At 43.4% G+C, this 13,993-nt stretch overlaps 1 protein-coding gene across 2 annotated transcripts in view; it reads left to right on the top strand.

Annotated features, from left to right (window-relative positions):
* The window catches only part of LOC119187500 (ribosomal RNA processing protein 36 homolog), a 57,547-nt gene that overhangs the window by 9,338 nt on the left and 34,216 nt on the right, over window positions 1–13,993 (top strand). For both annotated transcript variants that reach the window (XM_075878707.1, XM_037435630.2), the window contains exon 7: window positions 4,161–4,340. In XM_075878707.1, coding sequence (XP_075734822.1) covers window positions 4,161–4,340 — 180 coding nt within the window. The remainder of the gene's footprint in view (window positions 1–4,160; window positions 4,341–13,993) is intronic.

Genomic DNA, 13,993 nt, shown 5'->3' with positions numbered 1-13,993 from the left:
GTGACCGCTCACGGAGGATCTACTGGACTATATATATATATATATATATATATATCTGCTTTATTGGCAGAGGGGGTGCTTACAATTACATGTGGTATAGTTTATTTAGAAGAAAAAGCTTAAGCAGGAACTATCGCTAGGTCCTTTGTATTTGTCAAAAGGTTAATATATATAACGACCCAGGAGCTGCATGAACTGATCAAAGGCTATTCTTTTTGTATTTTTTGCCATGTTGGATATGAAACATTTTTTTTTGGTAGTGGTTTTAAGAAACTGAAGCCTAAATTTTGGCTTAATGGAAAAAACAATACTTGTTTCGGTCGATGCCCGCTAGAACCCCACTGTTAGTTTCCTCGCTGCTGCATTTTCCCACCTGTTACGTTCTTTTCGGCCGGTACCAACATTGCTTCTATACGATTTATTGTATTGGAAACCCCACTGTTATGTCGCAATTGTCTCATGATACATCATAAATTTCGCTTTGTGCTATTACACAGCTTAGACTGGCCTGACCGTAAAATAGCTGTGGGACTGGCACCAGAATACCTGCCAACACTCCCGAATTGTCCGGGAGACTCCCGAGTTTCCACCTAATTTCCCAATTGTACGAATGCAATGTTGGGTCTCCCAAAAAGCAGCTGCCGCAGGAGAGGCATTTTTCTTTTTTTTCTCAATCATGTGCGTTCATCATTCTTTCCTTCTGGAACAGTTGCGATGCTGTAGAAGAGCGCTGACCACTACACTCATGGTAACTGTTCCGTAGAGTACCACTAACCATATTTTCGGTACTAAGTACGGTGCATCTGGGCGAAGGCCGCCATGAGACTCACTCGCCACCGCACCGAAAGAAGACGGGAGAACAAGTACCACAACTTGTGCGTTTGTCTTGGCCCCCGCATTTCGTATGCTACACTTACGTCACCTGTCTAAACATCAGTTGTGTTTGTTACAGGGTTGTGAGGGTTGTGTGTTTCTCTGCGTTCAGTTGGAAGGTTGTTAGTGATGTCCAAAGCAAAGAAGAAGTACTTGCAAGTGTCTCGGAACTCGTACACAGATGAGTTTCCATGCTTTATGACTTCGCCGAAAGGTCACTTGTATGCGGGTTATGAATCATGTGCTAATGATGTAAGCGTTTCGCACGGTGGCAAGGCTGACATAAATGTGCATATTCTTTCACAGAAGCATCAAAGCTACATTTGTACTAAGGAAGGGCAGGGCAATATCCGCAGTTTCTTCCAAAACAGCTGCGTTGACAGACCGATTTGTGCAGAGCACCTGTACACAGCTTGCCCCGTCAGTGATGAATCATGCGGGCTGTTTAGAAAAAATGTTCCTGAAGTGCGAGGACGCGAAACGATATGAGTGCGGACGTACGAAAACAAGTGCTATCGTCAGAGAATAGCTCCACATGCCGAAAACACAATTGTGGTGCGACGCCGTGCTTTCGCAATCGCAGTGGACTGAAGCAACGACAGCGGATCGCAAATGTTCCCAATTGTGGCGATGTACTATGTCGTTTCTCATGATGAGGGAAGTAAGCAGCTCAATATAAACATCCGTCCCCCTTTCTGGTGGGAGTCTTCTGTCTCTGTAATTTACTATATGCAACTTCCCCGCCCACTGCTGTCTTCCGAATTTTCATGCTGCTAGGTTGGCAGGTATGCACAAGTGACACTCATAATGTACTTCTGGTTGCCGCAAACGTTAGCATAGCTTTTGAGATTAGCATTGCAAAGATGGCGAGTATGATGTAATTGGTCTTAAACATTGTTTTAAACCTGTTTTAATTTGAGTCATAAAGATAAGACCTTCAAAATTTGCATGTGCTTCCGCCATTGCATTGGTGTGGGCTCATCATTCTTATTTATTGGAGGAGTTCGTGCGAGTTGCGCGTGTGCTTGGTTCTTTCACGTCTACAATTGTTGGTGCCTAAAAAACCATGTACGTTTATTACATTTTTTAGAATGACACCTTTCTCAACTTCATAGTTCAATCCGTGGGCTAGATCACAGCAGAGTGCGGCAGTGAGTGCACTAGTGGCGACGTTTAGGAGTCGGTGGTTGGCGGGGGTGACTTTTTAACGATCGTTTTCGGAGGTACTCTCACTTTCAAAAGGCTACCTGCAATATGACGGACCATGGTGGTCCCACGCTATGTTAAGAGGGCTACATTATTGTTTGGAGACACTGACGCATTTTGGGACAGTGGCGTGAAGGCGTCACCAGAAGTGATTGCTTGTCAGGTGTCGGCCAGAATGAAAGAGAAGCTGAAGAAAAATATAGAAGCATACTATAGCCTGAGGAAAGACTGGCTTAAGTTTTGCTGTTTAAAGTGTTTGCGAAGTGGAGCTGGCTGGAATTATGAGATTGCAGGATAGTTCGTTACATGACACATTTCTTCACTCCTGACTCGTTTGTAGGGGTGACTAATGCATTTATTGGTTAGCTCAGTGAACGAGTAAAATGTGGTTTGGATGAGTAAAAAGAGGTAAATTGATTAAAAACACCTCAAAGTGTAACGGAAACTGGGAAATTCGGAAATATAGCACTTAAGTTTTAGCAGTTAAATGGAAACCGCTCTGTAGTTTCAGTTTCACCAAATTAATGATTTGTGAAACTGAGGTCGTGATGGAATGTTGTGCGAAAACACCTCCCAAGAAAATACAAGTTTCGAGCTCCAGAAATTATACCTATTCAGACTTTGAAAAGTGCTGAGAAGCAAGAGAGTTAAATTTCTGAATCACCCTGTTTTATGTCCACTGCCTGATGAAGGCACCTCTTTCAATGATGCCCACTTTATACTGCATTCTTTAAAGATTTTATCGCTGTGACCATTAAATTTTGTCGTTCCATCTAATTTTGTTGTCCACGACTGCATTTTTCATCCCTTTGTAACCAATCTGTTGCTCTGGCTGACCACCTATTGTTGTCTCACCTACGCATTATGTGGCCAGCCCAAGTACATGAGTACTATTTAAGTTATTGAAATGCCATGAAATGCCGAGCAAGTGCCCCCTTCTTTTCTTGGGAGATCTGAAATAAGCGCCAATGACCGGTCCAGGACCGAGCAAGCGTCCTTCCCCAATTTTTGTCAAAATATCCTGCATCGTAGGGGTTTGTGCTTGTAAATAATTGAATGGTAGTACTAGTGTACTTGGGCTAGCCATCTTTAAACTTCATCGAAATTATCATAGCAATAGAGTGCGATTAGTGCACATTTGCTTCAGTAAAGTTCTAATGAGTAAACTTGGTCACCACCACTTTTGAAATAAAAGAGAGAAAAAAAAGGGGTAACTTTGGATAATAAAAAAACATCTACTGTTTATAAATATGCCTGCAGCAGCATTGCTAACAAACCATGCAGCAAGCTAATGCTGTGTAGCGGGTGATAATGTTGCAGTGCTTTAGTGAAGAAATCGTATTCAAAGCTATAAAGATATAACAATCTTACATGCTAAAGTAGTAGTAACAGAGCTGCACCATGTGTTTCTGTTATTTTTTAGTCAAGGCAACTTGAGTGCAATTCATTGTTTTCATGTGATTGCTGCAGGCCCTCCTGGTTTCTATAAGCCCTCCTTAGAGAACTGCTATAAGTGGCTGCCTCCAGTCAATGGCGTGTAGTAGTATTTTGCTAGAATGAACCATGTGTAAATAAACTTGGAAATTTCGACATCTCAGCAAGCTGATTTTGTGTGCTTCATTGTACGGTTCAGCTGCCACCTCTCCTCCTCCTTTATTTTTGCTTGCAGATTTGCACATTGTACTGCTTCAGATATGTGTAATTTGTGGAAATTTCGTACCAAAATGTTTCATATTTCAGTGCTGCGTACATGCTTACTTCATGCTATACGTGATATCACGGTTTTAAGGTGATAATTGCACTCTTTATATGTCCTTTAGAATTTTGTTCACTCCTTGAGAAAAAGGAGAAATGCAAGGCCAGGTCAGCTCACTTGCTTTACAGACTTCTAGAAGCATGATAATTGTAGTAGGTGACATCTGTGGTACTGTGTTTCAAATTTTAAAAGCTAACACCTTCTCTAATAGTGGTTTCTCATAGATATGAGTTGGTACGTGTTATGCTTTTGAAAACTTGATAACAAGCAAATAGGCAAAATTACTGATGTGTTCTTGCCTGTAAATTTTTTTCCCTCTTCGCAGGTCAAGCAGGATCCTCGTTTTGATGCGAGGGCTGGAGATTACAATGAGAGAGCCTTTAGGGAAAGCTACTCATTTGTAAATGATATACGATCAAGAGAGAGGCAGGAGCTGGTCAAGATGGTTCAAGAAGAAAAGGATCTCCAGCAGCGTATGAAATTGAAAGGACTTCTACAAAAGATGGTTTGTATTTTGTCTCTAGCTAATAGCATGTCATAAGGTTGTGTTTTACTATTGTTATTAGTATTTTTTACTGCCCCGCCGCGGTGGTCTAGTGGCTAAGGTACTCTGCTGCTGACCCGCAGGTCGCGGGTTAGAATTCTGGCTGCGGCGGCTGCATTTCCGATGGAGGCGGAAATGTTGTAGGCCCGTGTGCTCAGATTTGGGTGCATGTTAAAGAACCCCAGGTGGTCGAAATTTCTGGAGCCCTCCACTACGGCTCTCATAATCATATAGTGGTTTTGGGATGTTAAACCCCACATATCAATCAAGTATTTTTTACTGTTTTTTTTTGGTAAGCCCAAACTTTAGCCATTTTCATTTGTATTGAAATTTTATATTTATAGTGAGGTGGCTAGATCACAAGAAGTTCCTTATTAGAAGATGTGGACTAATCACTATTGTAACCATTGCAAAACACAAAGCATTTTGCAATGTTAGCATGCTATCGGTCCAGGTCTTGCGTTTTGCAAAATGGTGCAAGATTAATGGCCAGGCAACAACTTTATGGTAAGAATGGCGATAATGTTACTTATGTACTTAATGAAATGTTACAACCATTATAACTTGTGTAGATACCAAAGACGCTGGTGTGATATCTCTTAGTGTCTCCTAATTCTAGGTGTTGGAGGAAGAAGGCGGAAACTCGCTTGTTTGAAAAAAGCTATTCATTGCTATGTGACTGAACACATGCATCACTTGTGTGAAAATGCTGGCTTACAGATTACTGTTATTTTGCACCCTATCCATCTGTGGCCTAAAGACTAAAACAGCGGTTGGTAAAGAATGCTGGTTGAAATAATCCCAATATACCTACTGCCATGGTGTTATATGCATCAGAGTAAACTTTTTGCATTGAAGATGCCCTTCATGAGGCAAGAAGAGAAACTATGCACAATGCTTCATAAAAGGCAAAATATGCTTTGCCTTGACATTGCACCTATGTATTGTATGCAAGACCACTTTTGTCAGCAGTCATTTTAAGTACACAAAACATAGTGTGCGGTTCGTTAAAGTGAAGAGGTAGCAACTGTAAATAAAAACTCACTCTTTCATATTTACGTAAACATTGGAGATCATCTTAGTATTAAAAATTTGTCGATGCCATATTTACGTAAACATTCCAGATAATCTTAGTATTAGAAAGCAGTCGATGCTACTACTGTGATACTAAAACCAGGGATAATTGCTTGCTTATCCGATAAAAGGTAGAAGGTGCTTATTCGTTAAAATTTGTAGCTTAGTGCAATGAAATTTGCCTAATAAATTTTTATGCTGATTTCAATATGTCATCAGTTATAAGTTGCAGAGGTTTCATTCTGTAACATGACAATGTGTCAGATGTAATTCTTTTTGAACTAACTATTTCTGGCACCAAACTTTGATGATAATGAGCTACAGTTGAGCCGAACTCGCCTATAACGAACCTGAGCCTGAGGCGGCATTCATGCGCTGTATCCCAAAGTTCGTAGTAAGTGAAACACGGCTTTTAAAAAAAGTTGCGAGCGAAAACACAAAATTTTTTATCCAAAAAAGTCCGTGATGCATTTTTTTCGAAGAGCAGAAGTGATAAGGGCGGTCCTGAGTTTATTTCAAGCGGCAGCACGCTCTTCGCCGAGGTCCGTGGCATAAGCTGCATAAGGCACTGGCTCCAAAGTTTCGTCGTTCTCGCAATCCGATTCCTCCAAATTGCTCTTGCCGCATACTTCATTCACAATGCCGCCCCGCCGCGGTGGTCTAGTGGCTAAGGTACTCGGCTGCTGACCCGCAGGTCGCGGGATTGAATCCCGGCTGCGGCGGCTGCATTTCCGATGGAGGCGTAAGTGTTGTAGGCCCTGTACTCAGATTTGGGTGCACGTCAGAGAACCCAAGGTGGTCGAAATTTCCGGAGCCCTCCACTACGGCGCCTCTCATAATGATATGGTGGTTTTGGGACGTTAAACCCCACATATCAATCAATCATTCACAATGCCCTAATTCGTGCACGATGCCGCTGTGTCGGTATCATCATCAGGTGTAATGAAACCATCGCAACAGATGTCCCATTCGCTCTCCCATGTCAAAGTCGACGACACACTGCCACAAATCGCCACGAGTGGTTATGTTCGGAAGCTTCAGGCTCGGTATCGGGCCCAACGTCGACGAAGTCGGCCTCGCGAAAACAGTATTGCACGTATGGAGCTTAGGGTGCCTCGATGCGCGCGACCCCGCTCAGGGTGCTGCCACCTTTTGTACTGCTTCATCCGTCATTGAAGTGCCTCATCCGTCATTGTAGTGCTTCATCCGTCATTGTAGCTGTAGAGCTCGCGTGCCGACTTTCTTCGGCATTTTTTGCCCAGATGTTGAGTTTGTCAGGGCCACAATATTTCGCGTTAAGCTAGTGGGCCACTACGCGCCAAAACAAAACCTGTATGCAGCAGGAGTGACAATGGCGGCCTCCGCAGATGTCTTCACTCTGAGTGGAGGAGCGGGCATCGAGGCACTCTAATGTAGCTGTCACCCCCGCCCCTGAAATGTGCACCATCTCCACAGCTGAATACCGCAACACCCAAAGCGGCAAGTTGGCGGCCAGGTGGTCAACAATTATAAGCAAGCGCTCCGTAACGCGGCACCTAACACGCGGATTACGCCTAAGCCAAGGTCACACTTTCGACGTTTTGTTGAGCAGCAGGAAAAAGCGTGGAAAGCCTCCCGTCCGCCATACTATTTACACATGCACACCAAGAGCGAGCAAGACGCGCACACGTGACACACATGCCAGAACGCTAAACAGCTCTGGGCCAGTTTCTAGTCATAAAATGAAACTTTGAAAGAGTGCCTGCGCACGCTGAGGTCAAAGAATCATTTCGTTGGGCCGGCGGGTTTGCGTGTCCTCACCGACTTCGACAATTCGCGATTCGTTCAGCGCAACAGCCGTTTTTTACGCTTCCCCTCGCGTGCGGAGGGCATGCTGAGCCAAGTGCAAAGTGAGCAAGAACAGACCCTAACACGAAACAAATCACGAATTATCAGAGTTGGGAGGGGGGGGGGGGGGTGTAGCGTACGCGTGTGGACTAGAATGATACGATGAGACAAGACGCAGACGATCGGATACAGTCAGTGGCCGACCACCCTGGCAAATGGTCGGGTCACTTCAGGCCGTCGACGCCAATGACAGTACCAGTGATCAAAACTGTGGGGAGACTATAGTTGTCTGACCGTACTTTGAAAGATCGGTGGTATAGTGTGAAAACACGGGCCGCAGAGTAGCGGGGGAAGGGGGGGGGGGACAAAGGACAAAGGCGTGCGTAACAAAAAGGGGTTGGGAAGAGCGCAACTAGAGGGGCGCGGAGGCAGGGTCGGTGTTTAACAATAAGAATCTATGGGTATCTCTTCGATGCCTGATCAGTGGTCAAAAGGGGTTGCCCGGGAAGTCGGCAGAGCGCCATCTTCGTTCGCTGTAACCAATCGGCAGCGTTAGAGACGTTCGTTGTAAGTGCGATTTTGTGCCATTGAAACAATGTGTATTTTCACGGTCACAGTGATATTGTTCGTTTTAAGCGAAAGTTCGTTTTAAGTGGGGTCGTCATATGTGGGCTCGACTGTATTAACCGCTTAACTGCTTTGGACGAGCAGCGCTCATCCTGCCCAAACTGTCACCGAACTGCTTTGGAGGAGTAGAACTCATCCTAGTGGAATAGGTACTCCCCTCTAGCGTTTAGGCGAAAAAGCATGCATTTACGGGTTACATTGTGCGTCATCCGCTAGATGCCAACATTTTCTCGGGGATTTAGTTTTGTCCTTCTGCAGGAGCGTGGTTTTTGTATGAAAAGACGGTGCGCGGTGGCGGCAAGCTATGCATAGCTGGCCCGTGAACACTAAAACAAACTATTCGTTTTCGTCATCATTGAGGGATGATGGTTCGAGTACAGATATTTGTCTTGTGTCTGGAAGTGAAGACAGCCATGACAGTGAATGAGCAGCTCCTCCAGTGATGAAGAAGACAGCGCGGACGGGAAGATTGCGAGTGCCCACCAGAGAAGGCACTTTGCGTTATTTCTTGTTTTCAAATTTTCCGCATAGTCCCGAAGCTTTCCGAGTGAAGTATCTCAAGGGTGCTTAGCCTACGCAAGGGAAGAAAGATGTGGCGTTAGTAACTGTTTTGTTTTGAAGGTTTTTAATTTTATTATCAGCAGGTAGCTTATTTCCTATGTGTTGTTCAGAAATAAGCTTTAGTCCGTTCATTTGACTAAGTATGTGGTGAAAATATTTTTTACACATCGACTAGCTGCTCTTTAGTACGATCAGAATCGAAATCAGCAATAAAAAAAATAGGCACTTTATTACTGGAAATTTTCAAAAAAAATGAGCAGTTAAGGGGTCAATGGCTCATATTGCTCCACATTAACTGTATAATGCAAATAACCACCTGGAAAATTTGTATGAAATATATGAATGAACAAGGAAAGTTGTAATGGGAGAAGTTTTAAAATACTCAGCTCATACCTATCACTTATTTTAAGTTCATAATAATTATATACTAAATATTACGTTTTAAAGGAGACATTTGCACTCTTCACATGTTAAGAAATATGTGAGAAAAATTTGATCCTGATTTGGTCACTAGAAGTACAAAAACATGATGTCCAAACTCAAGAAGTTGCCCCAAATTCCATTTTGAGATTGAACTCTAATGTCTTCATAGTTTTATTAGTATTCCTTTTGTAAATAGCCTGTAGACAACGGACATGAAGCTGACCGGCCTGTAATTTTTTTAGTCCTTGACCTCCCCTCTCTCATGGAATAACTCTTTCTCTTTTGTTACTGCACGAAATTGGTCATTTTTCATGTCTTGGGAAAATAATTTTTTGCGAGATTGAAAATTACTCCAGCACGCATTGCAGCATGCCAAATTTTGGACAATGAAGTGCTTTTTCCAAAAAATATATGTTGTAGAGCAACAAAAATATTTTGCAATGAGTATGTGGCGAAATGGGTCGGCGCCGCTTCTGCGCCTGCGCGTCGCGGCAATGCCTCCAAACACGGGCGCCGGCGATAAGAAAACTCTCGCCCGAAAGAAGCAAGAAAACTGTGTGCGTGCCCCGTTTCAGGGCAGTCGTGGTAGAACCTTCAGTGCGGAAACATTAAAGTTATGTTATCCCACATCTGGTGAAAGTGTGCAAACGGGGAAAGTGTGCAATGTATGGTTGCCAGCTGGAAAACAGTTCCATAAAAAGCACTACATATGCCAAAATAGTCAGAACAAACAAAAAGCAGAATATAGATTTTGTGGGTAAATGACTCAAGAATAGTATAAAAATAATAAATGTCGTAAAAAATGTTTCTATTCACACTGACAAAAAAAATTGGAACCGAGGTACTGCTTCATTGCTCATGCCATGCGGTGGAGCATTTTTTGGGTTTTCCTGAGACACATGTAAACCGTACACTTTTCTCATTAAATTTTCTTTTTTTTTGTGCGATAACAGCCAGCAGATGTTGCAATATAGATGGATGCCCGTGATGTGAATGATCCCTCAATAAATCAGATGGTCAATGAACTTCGCTAGTTTGTCGATCATCACCTCTTCCGTTAAGCCACCTCACTCGGCATAGGCTCGCGTTTAAAGATATGCATCAAAGCATATTTCTTTGCATATTTGCGCATCCTGTAATGAAAAGTTAATAATATCGCACACAATTCTAAAACGTTTCACGCTGTTCTGTAGGGAGAGCCAAGATGTGCTCTGGTGGCCTTCTTGTCTTGAGGAGCTCTATAGCCGGTGCCAGCACATCGCGTGTCAGCGACGTTTGAACGTTGCACATAACCAGAGCAGCTATAGGATTGTGCACAAAGGTCAGCAGTTACGCGCTTGCAGCGGAGGAGCCAACTTGAGGCCGTAAACAAAACAAACGTATGAACGGCTGCAGATGTCTCAGGCTGACGCAAAATATTATCGCCATAAAACTTGAAGCTGAGGTGCTCTTATACTCCGACTCTAAGCTCATCCTCACTCAATTCAGGCGGGGCTGCAAGACAGTTTCAAGCTGCGCATTAGAGTTCAGTCAACCAAAGGACCGAGCAGGATTTCGTACTGGCTACTCAACAATAGACCATATTCATACTATCAATCAGGTGATAGAGGAATGTGCGGAATATAACCAACCTTTATAGATTACGAGATGGCATTTGATTTGATCAAGATATTAGCAGTCATGCAGGCACTGCAGGATCAGGGCATTTACAAAGCCTATAACTGGAAAAATTTCAGCAATTCTACTGCCTCTATAGTCGACAGAACCCTAAAAAAGTAGGGCATAAAGCAGGGAGACGCATCTCTTCAATGCTCTTCACCTCGTGTTTTCAGGAGGTTTTCAGGACCCTTGATTGGGAGGAGTTAGGGATAAGAGTTAATGGAGGGTATCTTAGTAAACTGCGATTCGCTGGTGACATTGCATTGAGGAGTAACTCGGGGAATGAACTATAGCTCGTGGTTAGTGAAATGGACAAGGAAAGCAGAAGCGTAGGCCTGAAAATTAATATGCATAAAACTAAAGTTATGCGCAACAGTCTCCGCATAGAGCGCCTTGCGATAGGTGGCGAGACACTAAAAGTTGTAGAAGAATATGTCTACTTAGGACAGGTAGTAACTGTGGAGCCGAATCATGAGTTAAATAATTAGAAGAATAAGAATGGGGTGTATCACATTTAGGAAACATTCTCAAATTATGAATGGTAGTCTACCACTATCCCTTAAGAGGAAGGTGTATGACAGTTGCATCTTACTGGGACTTACCTATGGAGAAGAAATCTGGAGCCTTACAAAGAGAGTTCAACTTAAATAAAAAATGACGCAGCGAGTGATGGAAAGGAAAATGATAGGTGTAACTTAGAGATGGGAAGAGAGCAGAGTGGGTCGGGCAACAAACAGGGGCTAAGGATGGCTTAGTTGAAATCAAGGAGAAATGGACATGAGCTGGGCACGTAGCACATAGGCAGGATAACCGCTGGTCCTTAAAGGGCCAGTAAACAACCCCAAGGTCCGAAAACTGTTGTAAAGAAAAATATGTGCCCTTTTACTTCGTGAACATCCTTCCGTAAGAATTTTGCAAATATGTACTGTATTAAGGAAGTTACAGGGGCTAGAATATTGCTTTCAGCTGCCCATCTTGAAATGTTTGCCGAGGCACACGGGGAGACAGAAGAGAACACAAATTTGCTCGAATCGCAGTTTTGCTTTCAGCTGGTTTCAAATTTTCGCGTGGTCTACCCACCCTTCTCCTTCATAAGGAGGGGAAGGCGTAGCCTGTCGTTGTGACTCTGCCCACTTCGGCAATGTGACAAGACATTAGCAAGTGATGTCATTGGTGAACTCAATAATTTGCAATGCACTTCCGCTTGCTGCGATGGTTGGTTGTTTACTGTTTACCCGGTGCCGATGTTTCTCTGCAACCCACTCGCTCAGTTTGCAGCCGACAACGATTTGCAGCAAAATGGCAAACCCGAACATAAACTTGGCCCGATTTGTTGGGGGTTCGATTTTTTGGGAGCAGCTGTCGTGCCATCTGGGAGCAGCAACACAAATAATGCATTTAATAGTTGGTGTGCTGATCAACAGGTGGTGCGACATTCTGCTCACTCCTGAAAACTTGCCCAGTGACGTGTTCGGATTCCGATACATGGAGCTTATGGGGAGTTTTGCAACTTGCATGATTGCATAGCTCTGTCGTAGCTGTGGGTGGGAACGGGAACTGCCGTTAACTTCACTACTATTTGTTGAGACCTGCTTTAGACCAATCGATGAGCTGCGTGCTGCGTCACGCCGCAGATTTCCGAGTTGGCGTCACTGAGCATAGAAGGAGCATTGGTCAGGCATAGGGAAGGAGTGTGGGAATTGTGTTGAAATGGAGGCTCTGCGCGGCACACAGCTCTGTAATACTCAGAAAACGTAATTGCTCTAGTCTACTCTACGAATTGCCGAGCTTGTTAGGGGGGGGGGGGTCGTAAAAAAAAAGTTGGAAACGTTTACTAACTTTCTGCCTCTACTGGTCCGAAACTAATATGTCAGTTTCTGGTGGCATGAAGAAAAACAAACTGTGGAAGAAAAACTCAAAGGATATTTATTTTTGTTCCTGAATTCTGGAAGCTACTCCTTTAGCGATATTTAGGCAGCATACGATACCACTCAGAGCGTTCTCCTGGGTGCAGGCCATGGTTGTTACTGAAGGTATTGCAGAAAAAGAGGTGTTGTATCCACTGCTGTCGTCTTTGTCACTTCTGTCGAATCACTGTCATCACTCTTTGGTGTAGGCACGTAATTCTCTTCCTTACTAAAGTCATTCTCATCTTCACTAAAAGGACCACTGTAAACGCACGTGGTGAAAACGTGTCCATGTTTCTCAACGAAACACGCACGAGTGGGTATGCTCTAGGCTTCGTGCTGAAGATAGTGCTGCATCCTGTGGGGAAAGAAAGTGAACCTCAACAAATAAAGCCCACTTATTCCTCAAAAGATGATGCTTCATGTATTAGAAAAAGTGCGCATGAGTTGCTGTGAGAAAACCGCGAAATTTGAACCACGAACACCTTGTCGGGTGTTGTCCTACAGCGAACTGCTACAGCCGTGTTGCTTGTCGAGCCCTGCCGGACAACAGAGTGTGAATGGTTGAGGGTAACTGACTGAATTTTATGAAAAGGCAAAGGCGGGAGAGGGAGACAAAAAATTAGATTGCCACATTAGATTAAGAAGTTTGCAAGTATAACATGGCAGCAGAAAGCACAGGACTGGGTTGATTGGGGGAACATGGGAGAGGCCGTTGCCCTGCAGTGGGTGTAGTCAGGCTGATGATGAAGGTGCACCTTGAAAAAAAAATGCATTTTAGACGTAAAGACGAAATCTCATCTGTAAGGCAAAGATGCTTTTTAAAGTGACTTCTTTCATCATTGAAGTTTGGCAATCATACTTATATTGGGCATATAGTTTTGGTGAACTCCTCATGTGAAATGCAGTGGCAAGGAGCCAGGTGACAATTTCGAGGGGTTCCTAGATAATGAGTCATTTTTCATTTTTAAGGGGACGGGGTAAGCAAAAGTATTGAAAACATAATTTTTAATTTTGCGTTATTTGAAATCTACGGCATTTTCTGAACCAGGATTAGTCATTTGTTTGTCTCAGTATGTTTTTTTTCCCTTTCAAAAGATGACATATTTCAAAACTTTTGTGGTGGCCTGCCGTGCCCTCATTCCTACGTAGCAAGGGATTCTTTGCAGTTCAAGCATCATAGCCATATGAAGAAATTTCAGTTCGCAAAAATGGGAGGGTGTATTAACCTGCATCAACGAGAAATGCAAGCCTCACTAGAGTGCATTTAACTACATGCAGCTGTCCACTGATGTCCAGCGTGGTGTGCCTACAACACAGCAAGAAGTGACACCAGTGTGTGCAATACTATGTTACTTGTGCCAAGATTTAGAAGTGGATAAAACATATAGCGAACAAGTTGCACTTATAAATCTATACAATTGTATATAGAAATGATGAGTGTATAATTTATGTTTGACTAGTGACCTTGTGTTGGTGCAAAAGTACCTGTCCTTCATATTATAGCAACTGATCCTTTTCCTAATGATAGTCTTC

Source organism: Rhipicephalus microplus, chromosome X (genome assembly GCF_043290135.1).
Source record: "Rhipicephalus microplus isolate Deutch F79 chromosome X, USDA_Rmic, whole genome shotgun sequence".
In the NCBI taxonomy this organism is placed as follows: domain Eukaryota; kingdom Metazoa; phylum Arthropoda; class Arachnida; order Ixodida; family Ixodidae; genus Rhipicephalus; species Rhipicephalus microplus.
The sequence above is the reverse complement of the archived record's forward strand: the minus strand, read 5'-3'. Positions and strand labels throughout refer to the sequence as shown.